Consider the following 19574-nt stretch of genomic DNA (forward strand, 5'->3'; position numbering starts at 1 on the left):
GGCAAATGGCTGAAAAACAGATGTAGTCCATTTCCATAATTTTTTTCGTCCTCTTCCATTCAGGTCTGTTTTTTAAACCGGAACAAGCCTGCATTTTTATTCAGTTAATCACGGAACAAACGAAAAACGGATGTAAACTGACAAACAGTTCATTTTTGCATTGGTAGTGGATGTAAAAAACGTATGTAAAAACTGAAGTACAACTACTAGAGCTCTGTACTATCAAGCAAATGGAATGGGGACAGTAGAAGGAGAGGATCTAAGAAGACAGGATCAAACAGCCTTTTTACATAATGCGGAGGATTAACCCCTTAGGATCAACAGGGAGTATAACAAGCATGCTTTACTGCATATACAGACTGATTTTACGGTTGTGGTTTTAGTGACACTTTAACATGATTTCCTATGGATCTAGTTCACATCTGTCAGTTTTGAGCCAATGTGTTTTTTTTCTAAAGGATCAGGAACTTTTTTCCCGTAGCAGATTAAAGTCTGTTGCACAAAAATGCAATCAAACCGCACCAAAAACACCAAAGTGTTGCGTTTTTTGTGTGTTTTCCATTTTTTTCCCAATAGGAAAGTATGACTGTTATGTTCATGTAGTGTGACTTTGATGCAACTTTACACTTTCTGACACTCAAGAAGCATCAAAGTAGCACCCATCCAAAGTTGCATCAAAGTCACACCCATCTAAAGTCACATTACAGTCACATCAAAGTCAATACATTCCTAGTGGCAAAAAAAAAAAAAGTGTCAAAAATACAAAACGCACCACAAAATGCAGCAGAAAAACGCATCAATTGCAACATGCAGAGGTGTGAACCTAGCCTTAAAGCCAAAAGGATGAACATTTCTAAAATCAAAAATGGTAATGCTTACTAAAGCGTGTCTACCTTTCATAAAGCGCAGCCTCTGGGACTCAAATCCCTGTATCGTATGTGTGTTAGCAGAAAGAGCCAGGCAGGGCTGGCCAAAGTATTTGCATATCCAGTTTTATAAGGTTTCTCCCTTCTATCTCTATGGTGGGAAGAGTTTTCTTCTTAACATACTAATTTCAGTGGTTAATAAAGATTTCTGATGTTCGGCGCATTACTTTCACATGCATATTTGTTAAACCAGTCATTTTACAAATGGATTAGACACAGTTAGACACAAATGGTTTCTTCACAGTGAGAGCTGTGGAAATAGACTCCCTCAAGAGTTGGTTCTGGTCAGCTCAGTGGATTGCTTTAAAAAAAGCCCTGGATTTTTTCTCGGATACATAGAATATAACTGGATAACTGGATACTAACAAAGTAAAGGTAAAGTTGATCCAGGGAATATTGCCTCTCAGGGGATCAGAAAGCAACGTTTTCCCCTGCAGCAGCAAATTGTGTCATGCTTTGCTGGGTTTTTTTGCCTTCCTCTGGATCAACTGTAGGTGTAGGATTATAACTTTTACTTTTTTTTTTAATGGTTGAACTGGATGGACTTTTGTCTTTATTCAGCCAGACTATTTAACTTCCTGAAAGGTTATCCAAAGGAATGTCTGCCACGCCACTGTGATTCCTGAAACCTATACTGAAAACATTTTAGTTACTGAACACATTTTGGTAGGTTCTGTATGTGGGTGCAATGCTCTGAAGGGCTCCAATGGAAAAAAAAAATAATTAAAGCAAATCTGTTATTTTTTTTGCACAAAGGTGGACTTCACCTTTAACAAACATTAGATGCTGAAATCCCACCATAAAGGTAAAGGTAATACTTTATGCCAATTAAATTCCAATTATGCTACATTTGTACACCATTTTTTTCTCCAGATTTAGCCATATTGTCTTCTTTTATTTAGGATTAATAAAAAATGTGCTGTTCTTCTAGTCTGTGGTGGCACATACTGATTGGTGTGTTTTTGGGGAACACTCTCTCAATGTATTACTATAATCATTATTATATAAAGTCAAATAAAAGCCTTCAACAACAGAAACCATCCTAAATGTACATGTTCCACATATGTTGAACATATGTAAAGAAATGGCACTGGTACAACTAGGCAAACTTGAGGGACCTCTGAAGCGCTAAAGCCCTGTACATTTCCCAATTATTCCAACCCTTTTATGCCATCCTTACCTACCAACAAGTCAACACATATGGCATGTTAGTTATCTAGATACAGATATGCAAGTTAACTTACCAAACTGTTGTAAAGAGTAAACCGCATCTTGCATGTGAATCCAAAACCGAAGTTTACCCAATGATATTTTGTCATACGATACAGTCAGAGGAAGTTCTGTTGTAGAACGATTTATCATCTAGGATTAGAGAAAATATTACACTTTTTTAAATTTCAAATGACAAAAGGATTTTAGACCATAGATAAATGCAAAATCTTAAAGAATACATTTTAGTTGATTGTTTCCCTTGAAATTCTTATGCAAATAGTAAAACATATTTGAATCTGGAGACATAGTCCTTCTAGAGCAAGCAGCTCTGATAAAGGTAGAACTGCTTTGCAATAAGGAGGAAGAGGCAGGTATGAAGCAAAGGCACCGTGGGTTGTGAGTGGGAACTTACTATTCGTTCCACTGAGGGGAGAGGGGTTAGGAAGGAAAAAACACTCAATGTATAGTGAAGGATGTGTCAGCATTTGCTGCGTCAGCACATCTTTCCTGTAGTTCGCTTGGGGAGTGAGCATTTTGGTGGCTCCATGGAGGCATGGAGCTTGAAGTGCAGCAACCAATGATAAAGAAGTTAAGATAAACCATAATATTGGCTTTTTTATGTACCTGTGAAAAGAACAGTATAATGTTACCATAGTAACATTGTACTACTCTGGGGAACTGAACAGGATTTTTTCTCTCTTTCTTTTTGTTTACATTATGATTGCTTATAGCAGTGAATTTCGCTGCTATAAGCAAGCATTTTACTGAATGAAATTGATTCAGTTTGATTTGCTGTGATTGGCCACAGCTAATCACATGGTACAGATGGACTGTGATTGGACTTGTCTGTACCATGTGACCAATCACAGCGAACAACACAGTTATAACAATGAATGTGCTGTTTATCCTCTTCACCTAGGAAAAACAACACAGGGGTGGACTACAGAGTGAATGATCACTGTTCTAGCCATACAGCGGTTATCACAGAAATCATGTGATCGGGATCTGGTTCCCTGGGGGCACGATTGTTAGTAGAGACTTGGGGCTGTCACGGACAGCTCAGTCTCTGTGCTGGGAGTGCACACACTTCCAGTACAAACACAAAAACGCATATATGCGTCAACCTATTTTAAAGTCCACTTCCCATTTGTTAGGTGATGGTGAAGGGGTTCAATTACAGCCTGCAACTGTTAGAGACAAAACTCAGCCCTCAACATCTACTCATCAGTCTTACAAAGCTGTGAAATAGAAAGCTGATGTTGAAAAGTCTAAGATGTGCCAACAGATTATTATTATTATTATGCAGTATTTATAAAGCGCCAATAGTTCGCTCAGCGCTGTACATTACAAAGGGGGACAGAACATGTGACAGAACAATACCAATACAATGCAAAACATGAGGGGATCGAGGGCCCTGCTCTTTCGAGCTTACAATCTAGGAGATCAAGTAGAATGAGCCTTGACAAGAAAGGGAGGTTCTTTATTCTTCAGGGCGGAGTCACAAGAAATTAATTGGAGTCTTTATTAGGTAATAATGGACTGTGAAGCAAGACCCAGTTTTCTCTCCTGATCCCGATGTAAACCTGACCTTAACCGCTGAACAACTACTGTGTCAATTATCTGTGAAAACGGAGCTTCAATTCGCACTGCACATGTGCGAATCCACACTTATGGCCCACTTATGGCCCACTTATGACCCAAAATGTAGAATGACCCGGATTTTCTGAAAGAAGCTGTAGCTGCAAGGTAAACCAACTCTACATCCTGGTAATGCTGGACACTACTTTTGAACCCTTATGGTAAGGGCAAGGCGAAGGCAAGACAATATTCTCATTTAAAGTGGAATCCATTACCACCAAAGGCAAATCCATTACCTTGCCCCTGTGCAACAGTACAAAGAGGCTGTTTACATGAGAGAGCAACCAACTCTGACACCCATCTTTCTGAGGTAATTGCCCTCAGGATCAAGCCAGAGAGTTCTTGGCCTTGGACTAATTGAGTGTACAACACTGCTTTGAACAAGGCCACCATGGTCTCCATAACCAGCAGACAACCTCACAGAGAGTCTTGCTGTGGAGCACGGGTTCTGAGCCTGCATCCAAAAAAGAGAGAGAAAAAAAAAAAAAAAAAAAAAAAAAACCACAATACCTTGTTCTGGGGTGTGTCCAAGTCCCATGCTGGTAGATCCAGCTTGAGACATTTGCGAATCTCCTCCACAAGCACAAAAATTATGTCTTTCAATTTAAGGCACATCCCAAAACAGGGCTCTCCCGCAGCTGGAACACAGCCTTGGACAGCGACGCACATGCTGAACAACTTACCAGAGTTCACTGCCTCCCCACCAAGCTCAGTACATTAACAACATTACAGACCTTCCCTGCTCTCCTCTTCATGTGGGGTCTTGGTACAGTCCCTGCAGCCCTAAGCCGCAGGGCATTATTGTTGGGAACCAGTTACTGAGTGCAGTTGTAAGTCGCTATTTGCCACTGTGTCAATGCTGGCAATAACCAGCATTCAGTATTTTTTTATTTAAGATAGCACTACAATTTCACTGTCAATCAAACATAGTATGGCAAATAAAATTGAAAAGATTTTGAGGAAAACAAATTACTTATGTCTTACCATCAAATCCTTCACTCGATTACTTAATTGATCTATAAATAATATAGGAAGGTAATGAACAGACTTCCCAAGTTGAATCCTATGACAAAAAGGAGAATGCACATATATAAGCATGTTACAAAAAAAAAAAAAAAAAATCAATAAACACACACAACACAGATTATTATTATTATTACTACATCGAGTTTATATAGCGCCAAAGGGTTTACTCAGCGCTGTACAATAGAGGGGGGGACAATACAAGAAAGAGAACAGAAACAACAACAGTACACGAGGGGTTAGAGGGCCCTACTCTTTAGAGCTTACAATCTAGGAGGGAGGGGGTAGTGGCACAGGAGGAAGTGGCTGTGGGGGATGGAGTGGTAGGAGGAATGAAGGAGAATGTCTGTTAGGTGAGGGTGGGGTAGGCTTCCCTGAAGAGATGGGTTTTCAGGGTGCGCCTGAAGGTGAGGAGTGAAGGTGACAGTCTGATGGATTGGAGCAGTGAGTTCCAGAGGATGGGGGAGGACCTGGAGAAGTCTTGCAGTCGTGCGTGGGAGGAGGAGACCAGAGAGCAAGATAGAAGGAGGTCCTGTGAGGAGCGAAGGGTAGGGTGGTACTTGGGAATCAGGTTGGTGAGGTAGTTAGGGGCAGTGTTGTGAATGGCTTTGTAGGTCAGAGTGAGTAGTTTGAATTTGATGCGTTGGGCAAGCGGGAGCCAGTGGAGGGAATGACAGAGGTGGAGCAGTTGGTGAGGTGAATGAGTCTAGCCGCTGAGTTCAGGATGGTCTGGAGCGGGGAGAGCCTGCACTGGGGTAGGCCGGTGAGAAGGGAGTTGCAGTAGTCAAGGCGTGAGATAATCAGGGAGTGAACGAGTAGTTTAGTGGTGTCTGGGGTAAGGAAGGTACATGGCGCATGCACAGCTGTTTTTACTCTCTAATGCTCTTTGCATAAACAGGCAATGCATAAGCAGAGAGTAGAAGGTACATCATGACTGTTGATAACGAGAGATTAATAAAGTAGAAGGCGTTTACTAAAGAGAGAATTTTTACAATCTGGGTTTAAGCTATATGTACAAAATGAATGTTCAAATTGTAAAAATAATTGATTAAGCTAAAGTCACAAATTTAGCTTTTATTTTTTTTTCTCTTCTTGACCTTAACGTAAGGCTACTATCACACTGATCATTTCCCCCCCCCAGTTTTTGCATTAAAAAAAAGTGGAAAAGAAAGCACAACCATTAAATACTATGAAACTCTTCACACTGGTCAGTTGCAGGTCCATTTTTCAAAGTCCTGCAAGATGCATTTTTGGTGCAGTAAAAAAAAAAATGCTTTTTTAAATCAAGAATACTTACATTTTCATGTATCTGTGAACATCAGCAGGTAGAGAGGACCCATCAAAAATAAAGTCTTCCACCATAACATTCAGTGTTAGCCGAGATCTCCAGTGTGAGACAGGTTCATCCAGTGCATTATTTTCCTTTTTATCGGTGTCAATTTGCTTAAAATAAAAATCAAAAACATCATATAAGAGGGTAATTACCCACTTAAGTTCTTGTACCTGTATACCACTTATAGATCAGAACCATTTTTACATTTCTGATAAGAACTTTTTTATTCAGGAATAACTGTCATAAATTACGATAGCAAAGAAATATATACAGGTGAAACTCGAAAAATTAGAATATCATGCAAAAGTTTATTTATTTCAGTAATGCAACTTAAAAGGTGAAACTAATATATGAGATAGACTCATTACATACAAAGCAAGATAGTTCAAGCCGTGATTTGTCATCATTGTGATGATTATGGCTTACAGCTCATGAAAACCCCAAATCCACAATCTCAGAAAACGAGAATATTGTGAAAAGGTGCAATATTCTCGGCTCAAAGTGTCCCACTCTAATCAGATAATTAAGCCATAACACCTGCAAAGGGTTCCTGAGCCTTTAAATGGTCTCTCAGTCTGGTTCAGTATATATATATATTTTTTTTGCAATCTTGAAACAAAGATTACACACAGTTACATAGCTGGTAAAGTTGAATAAAGACATCGATCCATCTAGTGAACCTGAGTGTGTATCTACTGTTTTCCATGTCTCTGTACATTGTGTTCGCTAAGAAACACATCTAAAAGTTATTTGAACTTATCTACACTCTCAGGGATGTTCATTGTATATAGCTGGTCGCTGCGGGCAAGCACCTGTTAGGTGGAAGCATTTGGGTGGCAGCGCTGCCGCCCGATTGCTTCCACACAGCCCACAGCACCAGCCCCCTGCCCATTATATATCCCGGGCTCCGCTTGCTCATCTGCGGGCCCGAGACTGGTTCTGTGGGTGCCAGGATGCCGGTATAGGGTAAGGAGGAGAGTGGTCACATCCACTCTCCTCCCCTTCTTGTCCTGACCCGGAAGTGATGTGACGTCACTTCCATGTCCCCATTGACAGATTCCCAGCCTCAATGGGATGTAATGTGGTGTGATGTGCACTGCATTACATTCAGGGGAGATATGTAGGGACTTATTGTCCCCTATGTGTTTTAAAAAAAAAGTTAAGTACAAACTTTTTAATTTTTAAAAAATGAAAGTTACACTCAAGCATATAAACCCACCCAAAAAAAATTTTTTTCAAGCCCCCACCCCCACATACAAACGTAAAAGCACACGCTGGGGTGCCTACACATGAAAACGTTGATTGTGATACACGTTGCATATTGACGTACACGCCAGAATGAGAGCAATAATGCTAGCACCAGACCTCCACCGTAACGCTAAACTTATGACCTATAAGGGGCTTTAAAAGCATCACCTATAAAAAATAGAGGATACTAAAGTTTGTTGCCGTTTCACAAGCGCACGCAAATTTAAGGTTTGACATGTTGGATATCTATTTACTCGATGCAGCCTCATCTTTTATATGTTTACAAAAAATTGATAATTTATTGCTTTTTGGCCCTAAAATTAACTTTAGTGTATTTTTTGCTGAAATTTTGTTTCTTACACCTCTGTGATATCACGTGACATAAAAAATTGGAACTACTGCTATTTTATTCTCTAGGGTGTCTGCTTTCAGAAAATATATAATGTTTGGGGGTTTTGTGTAATATTCAGGCCTTAAATCATGGCTTAAAATAGCCAGGCCTTAAGAGTTACTCGCCACCAACAAACACACAGAAAACAGAGACATCTGTGCACACAATCAGACATGTACATACATACATACATACATACATACACACACACACACACACACACACACACACACACACACACACACACACACACGCACAGAGACACATGTACACACACAGAAACATATACACACACGCACAGAGACACATGTACACACACACATACAGACACAGGCACGTTCAGACACGCATACACACAGATACATGTACATACACAGAAATACACACGCACAGACACATGTACACACAGACACGTACGTACATACACATGTACATGCATACACAGACACACACGCGCTATTAAGTGCTCTCTCCTCTCCCCTGAAGCCACCACTGGCTGACAGAGGATCATGTGACCAGAGTGAGCTGAAATTAGGTAGCCACACACACACACAGCCCTATAAAAAGTTGCAGTACTTCGTTGTTCACTCACAGAGCCGGGTACTGCACTCTAGGGGAGGCAGAGAGCACAGCACACACGCCTTCCTTTGCTTTCACTGCGCTCAGCTATTGAGCAGTCTGACGGCTCCCAGTGCCAATGACAGATCTGGCCTGAGCTCCGAGCCTGCTCAGCAAGACGGCTCTGGGGGACACACTCGCCCCCACCATAATTTCCACTCGCCATTGGCGAGCAGAAATTTGAAGGCCTGCCCTAAATGATTTTTTAAACGTGTGTAAAAATCGCAAAAACAGCTCTGGCAGTGAAAGGGATAAAAGAAAAGCCGGACCCTCCCCTTCCCTGACGAGCAGCCAACCGGTGCTCATTACACTGCAAGGTCTCCCTACTAGTCCCCGGGTGCGGTGCTGGAGACAGGCAGAGAGGGGAGGAGGAGGTAAACGGCGCAATGTTAAAAATATTAAACATTTAAGTCACTGTAAAGCCCCTTTTGTTTTTAAAAGCCCCAGACATTACCAACAGCACCTCAGATTTAAATACGGTTGTGGTTAAAATTTCTTTTTTTTTTTTTTTATCAGGACAAGTAGATTGTTATGAGGCACAAGTAGATTGGGGAACCAATTTAGTCCCTGGACAAGTAGTTTTTTCCAAAATTTCCACACTCTCTCCACTGATACTACGAACTGTGGAAGGGAGTTCCACATCCTTATTGCCCTAACAGCAAAAATATTTAGTTAAAACACACTTTTTTCTTTATAAAGTATACAAGAATATGAAGTATAAAAAAAGTATTTATTTTATTCTATAATTTGCCATGTTAATGACACTACTCACAAGGTCCTAAGGACAATACAAATAGAAAATACTGTATGTCTGGCTGATCGAAGCTGTAGCTTTGAGGTAGAGTATAGTGGCTCTGTCCAGGCAATGAAAAGAGATTTCCTTTGGATGTTTTGGAGCAGGGCATAGGGATGGCAGAACTAGGTCTTCATTAAGGTGGAAGACAGATAGCACCTTGGGAAGAAAGGATGGTCTTGGCCATAAAACAACCTTGTCATTATGCTGTATGAGAAGTGGCTTCTTACAAGAGAGCCAGCAACTCAGAGACATATCTGCCTAACATGACAGCAACCAAAAAGGCTACAATGCTGAAGAAGTAATTTAAGGAAATATCCTCAAAGGGTGGTTTCTGCAGGGCAAAGAGAACCAAGTAGAGATCTGGTGTTGCAATGGGGGCCTAATGCAAGATACGACTTTTTACGACTTTTTACAAGGGAGAGGGAAGTCGGATGTCTTTGAAAAGGAATGGACAAGGCCGAACCATGTCCTTTCCAGAGTGCTTAAAAGTTATGTTCTGGTGAGGCAGAGTAATTTCTGGGATTGAGGTACCAGTGTTCACATCAGGCAAAGGATAATTCCCAGGTACGATAGTAGATCTTCCTGGGAGGAGCTTTTCTTTCAGCAAGGTAGGAATGACAGTCTCAGAGACCACTCCGTCTTTTAAGACCTGGGCTTCAACAGCCATGCTGTTAAAGCAAGAGACTGAGAAACAGGATAGAATATAGAGCCCAAGATGGCAGATATGACCTGTTGGGAAGAGGCCAGACATTGTGTGCTAGAAGTCTGAATAGGTCTTTATACTTGTCTTTTCTGGGCCAGTACAGTGCAACGAGAATCATCGTTGCTCTCTTTCTCTACCTTTTGAGCAGACAAGACAGAATTTATACTGGAGGGAAGGTGTAGCTCAGTCTGAACTAAGACCAGGGAATTATCAGGGCATCTGTTCCCAGCACCAGAGGTAGTTAGTGGTTGAATCTACAGGCTAGGATGCCTACATCTGAAATCCCCCATTTCTGACATATCAGCCTGAAGATGTCTGGGTAAAGGACTTATTCCCCTTGGTCCAGCTGGTAGCAGCTGAAGTGTTCGCTTGTCCATTAGTGGGATATGGAGCGCAAAGATAAGCAAGTTTCTGTCCAGGAGGTTATCCAATTTGCTGCCTTCAAAGTTGCAAGACTCCTGGTACCCCCTCTGACATCTCAACTGGGTGTCCTTGCTGAAAAAAGGGGGGGGGGGTCAGTGTTACAGCGCCATCAAAACTGCTCTAATTTCCAGGATGGTGATGGGAGCTTAGCTTTCATGGAACATCATGTTCCCTGAACCATGACAATGTCCTCAGTCAGATGAAAGTCAGACCCCACCTTTGGAAGGAAGGAGGAAAGTGAACAAAGAACCACCTTAACCCTGTATAAAACCAAATCAGGTGACTTACAGGACAGGACTCACATGCAGCATGTGGAACTGATAGCTACTAAAAAGGCGACCTTCTGGGAGAGTGTATGTAAGGGAAAATCCCTAATATTTTCAAAGGGAGGCTTCTGAAGAATTGAAAGAACCATATTCAGGTCCCACGGCGCCTACGGAGATGGCATTGTTGGAGCTACATGCCAAACCCCTTGAATGAAGGTATGAATCAAGGAAGGCATGGCCAGAGGGAGTTGAAAGAAAATCACAAGAGCAGAAATGTTGCCCTTAATAGTACTCAAGGCAAGCGATAGGCCAAAATCTGAGACATCGAGATGGAACGTGGGTTCAAATCCACAGCCTCACACAACGAAAAGTAAGCCTTCCAAGAATATGAGTGATAAGAATGATAAATGTTCCAAAAGGTAGATTTACTTACCTTCAACATGAAAATCACCAAGTTTGATAACCCCGTCTCTTAGAACATGGCTGTCCATAGCCAAGTTGCCAAAGCCAGCAAACCTCTGTACTTTCCCAAAGCAAGTCAGGGCCTTAAGGTACAGACTCCTTCCTACTTCGAAACCATAAATAGATTGGAGTAAAACCCCTGAAAGTTCTTTGGGTCCAGAACCAGAGCTGCTACGCCCTGGAGAAGCAGATTCTACACCTCTCTGGTAAAGATCCTGCAGATGAGATGGGGAAAGATGAAGATTGGAAGCAAGGATTTGTTTGGCAGATAGAAAAGAAATTCTGTTTTGCAGCTTGACAGAATCAGTCCGTGGACCCATTTGATTAAAAGCAGAGAGATTCACATATCTGCGAGCAAACAAAGGTGACCCCCACTCTGGAAATAGGTGGGGACAAGCCTTTATCCCTCGGAGGGCTTGTGAGGGCAGGAGCACTTTGTGCTACCCGGGGGGAGCCTTGAAGGGCTTGGATCCTTTGTCCAAGGAGCCTGGTAAATGAAAAAACTGCTTGTGTTTAGAGACACACATAGGCTCTGTAACTAGAGGGCCGCCGCCATGTAGCTACACAAAAATGACTGCTGGCAATATCACTGCCAAAATTGTGGACCACTAGAGAAAACCAGACCAGCACAAGGAAATGACCCTACCCAAAATGGCCACTGTGCTAGTTCCCACCAGCAGGACCCGCAAAAATTGCACCTGTGACTACGCCAAAATAGCCACCAGCTGGCTTGTCCAGCACAAGGATGGTCAAGAGGAAGCGATGGGGAGGATGGAAAAGGGGGGGCACTGGACAGAGACAACCCAGGCCTGGAGAAAAATGGAAGCCCTGCACAACTAACCCGCACCAGGAAGTACCCGCAGCACACCACCACGCCTGAGGAAATAAGGAGGGGGGCGAGGCATCTACTCACCAGTCTAGCAGAAGTAGCAGGTACTACCACTCCAGGGACACACCTCCTCCCACCAAGGTGGGGGGCTGTCAAAAAGGGAAACCCTCTGACATGGATGTCAGGTGACCGGTCATATGTGTCCTCACGTGATGGTTAATTCGCCAGCCACCCCGGTTCAGGTTGCAGCCAACCCAGCACGTATCGTAAAGTCTGCACGGGATTTTCTGACCAGGCTGGGGTGACTAATGGGTCTAGATTATCCAGGCTGTTGCCCAGCCCAGCTGTTGATAGAAGATATCTACAGAAAAAATTCCAGGGCATAAAGAAAAAATGAGAAAAGAATTCCCTTTCTCATAGTGCCACTCATTGACTTGCAGACCCGATTCTGACTACAGGTTCCTGTCCACATTCCAGGTGTGGACAGTGGGCAGGTTGATTTCCTCCCAGATGGTTGATGTAGGCCACTGTCAAGGCATAGTCCATCTGAATTCTGGGGACCAAGTCCCCTACACCAAAAAGGCATCCAGGGCCCCACCAGCCCAGTAGGTTAGCATCCTTTATGCAAACCTACCTGGTCTTTTAAGGAAAAAGATTATCCAGACTGCAGCACCTGGTTTGAAATTCACCATGTCAGGGGGAGTCTGGCTTTGCTGGCCAGACACATTAGCAAGTCTAAGGACCAAGCCTATTTTGTGCACAGTCAGAATATTGGTTTGGAGTGAAACTGGGTTTATGGTACTACCGCGAAGGCTGCCACCATCAGGAATCTCATGCAGGCATGAATTGAAGGCTGAATATGGGACTCAAGCTTTCAAGCATGCAAGTGAAAGGACAGGAGTTTGTTCTTGGGCAGGAGGACCCTGGACAGGGCAGTATCCAATAAGAGGCTTAGGTACTTCAAGAGAAGTAAATCTCAGGGTAAGTGAGCGCTTAAATTAGATTATAAAATTAATAAAATGAAATAGAATGAAAATGAGACAGTAGCAGCTGAACACCCAAAAAAGGTACCGTATGAACCTCCAGAATAATCAGAATAAAAAGGGGGGGAGGTGCAGCGCTAACTTAATATATACACATACATATAAACCAATGTTAAGGTGCTTATAAAGTGCATAAAAAAGTGACTACAGATGATAAGTATAGTCCATAACGTGATCCAAAACCCAAGAGAGTCTTCAAAGAACCCCAATGGCTGGATTCATAGGTGGGGTGATAAAGGTATAAAGATTGCGCACTCACCAGATACGCAATCCAAATGCGCATTCAGAACAAATGTTTCCAGATAATCCTAGGGTCCTCATATGGGTCTGGTCAGATCTGGTCAAAAAGCCCCTCGCCACTTGATAGTGTTGCCACACATGGATGAAAAAGGCCGCTCTGCAGACGTAAATGGCTCCCGTCGGAGCCCAAAGAACAAAAGGAGGCCAAATAGTGTGATACCTTGATGGCAAGGGGTATTTATTCCCAAAAAAACACACAATACAGGCAGGAGCAAGAAAGATACTGACCATACATTGATTTCATAAATGGCCGCCGGGGCCCTCGTGGCGCCGGTCGGCGTGACGTCACACCGCTATAGCCGCTCCCTGACGCGTTTCGTGCGAAGGCACGTAGTCATAGGGGGTTAGCTTACAGCGGTGGACGTCTGTAGAGGACCTAAATAATTTAGGTCCTTATTTAGGTCCTCTACAGACGTCCACCGCTGTAAGCTAACCCCCTATGACTACGTGCCTTCGCACGAAACGCTTCAGGGAGCGGCTATAGCGGTGTGACATCACGCCGACCGGCGCCACGAGGGCCCCGGCGGCCATTTATGAAATCAATGTATGGTCAGTATCTTTCTTGCTCCTGCCTGTATTGTGTGTTTTTTTGGGAATAAATACCCCTTGCCATCAAGGTATCACACTATTTGGCCTCCTTTTGTTCTTTGGGCTCCGACGGGAGCCATTTACGTCTGCAGAGCGGCCTTTTTCATCCATGTGTGGCAACACTATCAAGTGGCGAGGGGCTTTTTGACCAGATCTGACCAGACCCATATGAGGACCCTAGGATTATCTGGAAACATTTGTTCTGAATGCGCATTTGGATTGCGTATCTGGTGAGTGCGCAATCTTTATACCTTTATCACCCCACCTATGAATCCAGCCATTGGGGTTCTTTGAAGACTCTCTTGGGTTTTGGATCACGTTATGGACTATACTTATCATCTGTAGTCACTTTTTTATGCACTTTATAAGCACCTTAACATTGGTTTATATGTATGTGTATATATTAAGTTAGCGCTGCACCTCCCCCCCTTTTTATTCTGACTTCAAGAGAAGACTTGGGTTAAGCAATAAGTTCTAAAGATTGGGGATTAAGGTCCTTTACCTGGTGATCATCTGGGTATTTCACAATGTGGATACCTCAACAGAGGAGCAGAACTGTAAGCAGGGCAACCACCCAGGGTGACCTGGATGGGCCAAAGGGCAGGGCAGCAAACTGTTATAATGTTATGCACCCACAGCAAAACAGAGGTAGCATTGATGAAGTGGAAAGATGGTGATCTGTAAGTATGTCCATGGAGGCCAGAAGATCCCCCAGTAGAAGGCAAACATTAACTGACCCAGCACATTCCATGCAGGGCTTTCTGGCCCGATTCCAACCTCATTACTTGAAGATGATGGCCATGCAATAGCTACACATGCAAGGCCCACCTCCACCACTTCCCACTGGCTCTAAAAAACATTTTGTTAACTCGACAAAGGTTTTGTGTCCCCTATCAACCAGGGCCATTAAAAGGATAAGTTCATCTTTGGGAACCCGTTTTAGGGTGGATCATGTAACATGTTTCCAGTGAAGCAGCAGCTGCCCACTGCCCCCCCCTCCCTATGACAGAAGTATGGGGAGAAGTTCCCTGTACTAGCTGTCACTTTTTAAAAACAGTGCAGTTGTGTGGGGCTCTGCCCACATGGCCACATCATTCATTCACAGTGTTCTGTGAAAGAATGAACTACAAGTCTGACAGGCTTAGCGGATGTTGGCTCGTAGTTCTCAATGAATTCATTGAATCTTCCGGTTAGTAGATATGCTTGCCCATACAGCCCGTACAAGCAAGCAGATATACTGACAGGTCTGCAGGAGACCTGCATGGCACCAGCTATCTGCTGACCACTGGTGCAATGCTTTACAGGCTCCTGTGACCAAAAATAATAAATGCACATTTTTTTTTCCTACAAAAAAATGTGCATTTAATATTTTTGGTCAAAAGGTGAACTTAACACAGAAAATGTACATTGTGGATATAAGATGATGAATCATCATGTACTTATTTTTCCCTCATATTTTTTAGTGTAATTTGAGGTTTTATTTTTTTCAACACCTTCATTCAGTTGACCTGAAATTTTCAGTGTTTGGAGTATTAATTTTCTGTTATGCATGTCCATGATCATGCATACTGTAAAGACAAATATACCCAATAACCACCCCCCACATAAAAAAAAATTGATAAGAAAAAGTTACTTCTGCAAGGGAATTTTCACTTAATGAAGATTCACTTTTCAAACAATACTCCTAGTAATGTACTAGAAGAAAAACTAACAACAAAAAAGTCATCAGAGCTTATTCACTAAGCGAAGGGAAATTTTCCTTGCAAGGTGAACAGCCTATCTGCATTTAGTAAAACAACTCCATACTGTCTAAAGCACCCTAACAACAAACTACTCCCAAAAACAAAGGACGGAGGACAGTCTGAACATGCGCGAGCCTTTTAATGCTAAAAAATCTCTCAACTACCACAAACCCCTTACTTTTGCCTTCCCCACAGACTACACAGATTTGCTCACGCCCATTGAAGATAACCGATTACTCAAAGACAAAATATTATGCAAATATTACAATATATTTTATAGAGTTGAGAATAGCAACTCTGTAACAACCCCAGGAGTTTTACATTTGTACAACAGAAATAAAATTACTTGCCGAGGTTTCTTTATAAATAGCACTTAACTATAAACAGGCCCCTAAAAATTCTAATTAGAGTTTGCCGACAAATTAGTTTCTTTAAAGAATTAGTTCACCTTTTGTAACATGTTATATGTTACACCCATATTCAGGGTGTAATGTGCAACAATTTATGATCAGACTGGCTCCCGCTCCCCCCAAATCCCCATTGTGACAGCTAGCAGGAGACCATCTCCTCCCTGCTTGCTGTCACAATTTTAAAAAAACGTGGCTGTGCAGGGCTCCGCCGCCCGGGCCACATTCATAGTGAATGAGAACACTACAAGTTCAAACAGCCTTTGCGGCTGTCGGCTTGTAGCTGTCAATAAACTACCACGGCGCTATGCAGCAACGTGGTAGTTCATTGAGTTTTCCTGTCAGTAAGTCCTACAGGGTGTACAAGCAAGCAGATACAGTGACAGGTCAGAGGGAGACCTGCAACCTACTAATCGCTGGTGTAATGCTTTAGATGCTCCAGAAACAAAAAATAAAAAACACACTTTACCAGCAAGAAAATGTGCATTTATTATTTTTTGTTATAATTGTTTTTAGATCTTCCCAAAAATAAGCAAACCCTAAACTGAAATATATGGGAAGGACAAAGGCTTACTTCTAAAGGATAAAAACACGCAGAACGAAAGTTCATTCAGTTCATTTACATCATAAATATTTTTCATAAACCAGTAGAGTTTACCAGGCACACTAAGGGGTCTTTTTAAACAAAAAAATGCGCTGTGCAAATGTTTCACACAGCCATTGCAAATAATACTTTAATGAGTCTAATGTGTGAAATGTAATATTTTTATTTTCTATGATTGTTAGCTCCATCTAGTGGTCAAAATGCACTGTTTTCCTGATTGCAGCATGTCAGGAAAAGATGGAGCCGATGATCAAAGAAAACACATGGAAAATTATACATATAATACACACAATATAGGGTTCATTCATAATGGCTGGGCAAATGAGACACTGAGACATTCGCACTGTGAATTGTTTTTAAATATAGACCCATGTAATATGTAAACAATCATAATAGGACGATTATCAACTTTTAAAAAGCAGAGGCCCTAGATCTGTGATGATCACAATGTACGTGGGCAATTTATCCTTAGTTTATGCAAGAATATATGAATAGAAAACCTATTTTATTTTAAATTGCATTGATCTATAGAACAGGAAAATAATTTATTACCATACCAAGTGATTTCAGTAACACTTATTCTATTAAAATTAATAACAGCAAATTTTACCAAAATACCCCACCTGAGTTCCAGTTTCTCCAGTAATGAGATTAACCTCTTCAGGCTTTGGAATCATGTAAGTAGTCAAAGGGCTCACAATATGTACTTGTTTACCATCGTGCCATGGAAGGACCCCAGAGTGATGAAGAAATATATATGCATACAATGTGCCATTATTCCTGGTTTTCTTGGGTACAGTAACATTCACAGTTCTAAAATCAGACATAAACATGTATAATTAGCTGTATGTCACACAATTTTAATCTAACAATGCAATATGATATATAGAATGATTGCTCTACTTTTACCAGTAATGGACAGTGCCCACATTTTAAAATTTCTGTCACAAACAGGGGAAAAGATAAAAGGACAAAAAGTTGAAAAGTTAAAATCCATGGAAAATGTGCGAGGATGCTGGTCAACATTTTCAAGCAAATAGCCCCTTCTATGCCGATGCAAGAAAATACATACACATGAGCTGCCACCACTCACAAATTGATGACTTGCATGAAACCTACACCATGCTCTTAACACTTCTAGCCAGAAAAATATGTGTTCCAGTAGGCTTGTATACAGGTTTTTGCAAACACACGCAACCATTTTCTTTAGCACTTAGGAAGTGGCTGATTTAGCTGCCTCTTAACAGTGTTACTTCAGGTAGATACAATACCAAGCTTACTTCCTGTAATCATGTGCACTTTGCAGCTATTTAAATACACAGACTTATTAAATTACAATTTGTATAACCTAAAATGTGGGAAGTCGCATGACATAAGCCAGGGTTCCTCAAACTTATAGAACAAACAGCCAAGGTCATTGGGAGTTGTCAGTGGAAGGAGGAATACTGCCTCATAATCGATGCCAGTGGGAGGAGAAATAATGACTCATTTTTGGAGCCAGTGAGAAGAGAAGCAGTACCCAAGACTTGGTGTCAGTGGGAGAAGGAATGGCGTCCCATGGTTGGTATCAGTGGGAGAAGGAATGGCGTCCCATGGTTGGTATCAGTGGGAGAAGGAATGGCGTCCCATGGTTGGTATCAGTGGGAGAAGGAATGGCGTCCCATGGTTGGTATCAGTGGGAGAAGGAATGGCGTCCCATGGTTGGTATCAGTGGGAGAAGGAATGGCGTCCCATGGTTGGTATCAGTGGGAGAAGGAATGGCGTCCCATGGTTGGTATCAGTGGGAGAAGGAATGGCGTCCCATGGTTGGTATCAGTGGGAGAAGGAATGGCGTCCCATGGTTGGTATCAGTGGGAGAAGGAATGGCGTCCCATGGTTGGTATCAGTGGGAGAAGGAATGGCGTCCCATGGTTGGTATCAGTGGGAGAAGGAATGGCGTCCCATGGTTGGTATCAGTGGGAGAAGGAATGGCGTCCCATGGTTGGTATCAGTGGGAGAAGGAATGGCGTCCCATGGTTGGTATCAGTGGGAGAAGGAATGGCGTCCCATGGTTGGTATCAGTGGGAGAAGGAATGGCGTCCCATGGTTGGTATCAGTGGGAGAAGGAATGGCGTCCCATGGTTGGTATCAGTGGGAGAAGGAATGGCGTCCCATGGTTGGTATCAGTGGGAGAAGGAATGGCGTCCCATGGTTGGTATCAGTGGGAGAAGGAATGGCGTCCCATGGTTGGTATCAGTGGGAGAAGGAATGGCGTCCCATGGTTGGTATCAGTGGGAGAAGGAATGGCGTCCCATGGTTGGTATCAGTGGGAGAAGGAATGGCGTCCCATGGTTGGTATCAGTGGGAGAAGGAATGGCGTCCCATGGTTGGTATCAGTGGGAGAAAGAATGGCGTCCCATGGTTGGTATCAGTGGGAGAAGGAATGGCGTCCCATGGTTGGTATCAGTGGGAGAAGGAATGGCGTCCCATGGTTGGTATCAGTGGGAGAAGGAATGGCGTCCCATGGTTGGTATCAGTGGGAGAAGGAATGGCGTCCCATGGTTGGTATCAGTGGGAGAAGGAATGGCGTCCCATGGTTGGTATCAGTGGGAGAAGGAATGGCGTCCCATGGTTGGTATCAGTGGGAGAAGGAATGGCGTCCCATGGTTGGTATCAGTGGGAGAAGGAATGGCGTCCCATGGTTGGTATCAGTGGGAGAAGGAATGGCGTCCCATGGTTGGTATCAGTGGGAGAAGGAATGGTGTCCCATGGTTGGTATCAGTGGGAGAAGGAATGGTGTCCCATGGTTGGTATCAGTGGAAGGAGGGACAGTGTCCCATTTTTATTTGATTATGAACCTCTCTTGCTGTTGCTGGAAGCCAAAATCCACAGATTCTTATTCATTTTGGATTTGTGCTTCCACATAAAGTAATTAGTTATATTATTTAGTGAAAAAATAAAAAAAATTCTGTTGTACTGGTGTGAATGGTTTGCACAATACAAAGGAGTTTAAGAAGAATATCTACAGTATGTCTATAATATT

General features: G+C 42.6%; 1 protein-coding gene across 2 annotated transcripts in view; it reads right to left on the reverse strand.

Annotated features, from left to right (window-relative positions):
- CLPTM1L (CLPTM1 like) overlaps window positions 1–19574 on the reverse strand; it is an 85829-nt gene that overhangs the window by 46482 nt on the left and 19773 nt on the right. For both annotated transcript variants that reach the window (XM_089655255.1, XM_089655254.1), the window contains exons 4-7: window positions 17176–17365; window positions 6097–6242; window positions 4761–4839; window positions 2171–2288 (exon numbers count right to left, since the gene is read on the reverse strand). In XM_089655255.1, the coding sequence (XP_089511381.1) occupies window positions 2171–2288; window positions 4761–4839; window positions 6097–6242; window positions 17176–17365 (533 nt within the window). The remainder of the gene's footprint in view (window positions 1–2170; window positions 2289–4760; window positions 4840–6096; window positions 6243–17175; window positions 17366–19574) is intronic.

This window comes from Staurois parvus, unplaced genomic scaffold (assembly GCF_062004578.1).
Source record: "Staurois parvus isolate SC_StPar_1 unplaced genomic scaffold, SC_StPar_1.0 ptg000829l, whole genome shotgun sequence".
Taxonomy (NCBI): domain Eukaryota; kingdom Metazoa; phylum Chordata; class Amphibia; order Anura; family Ranidae; genus Staurois; species Staurois parvus.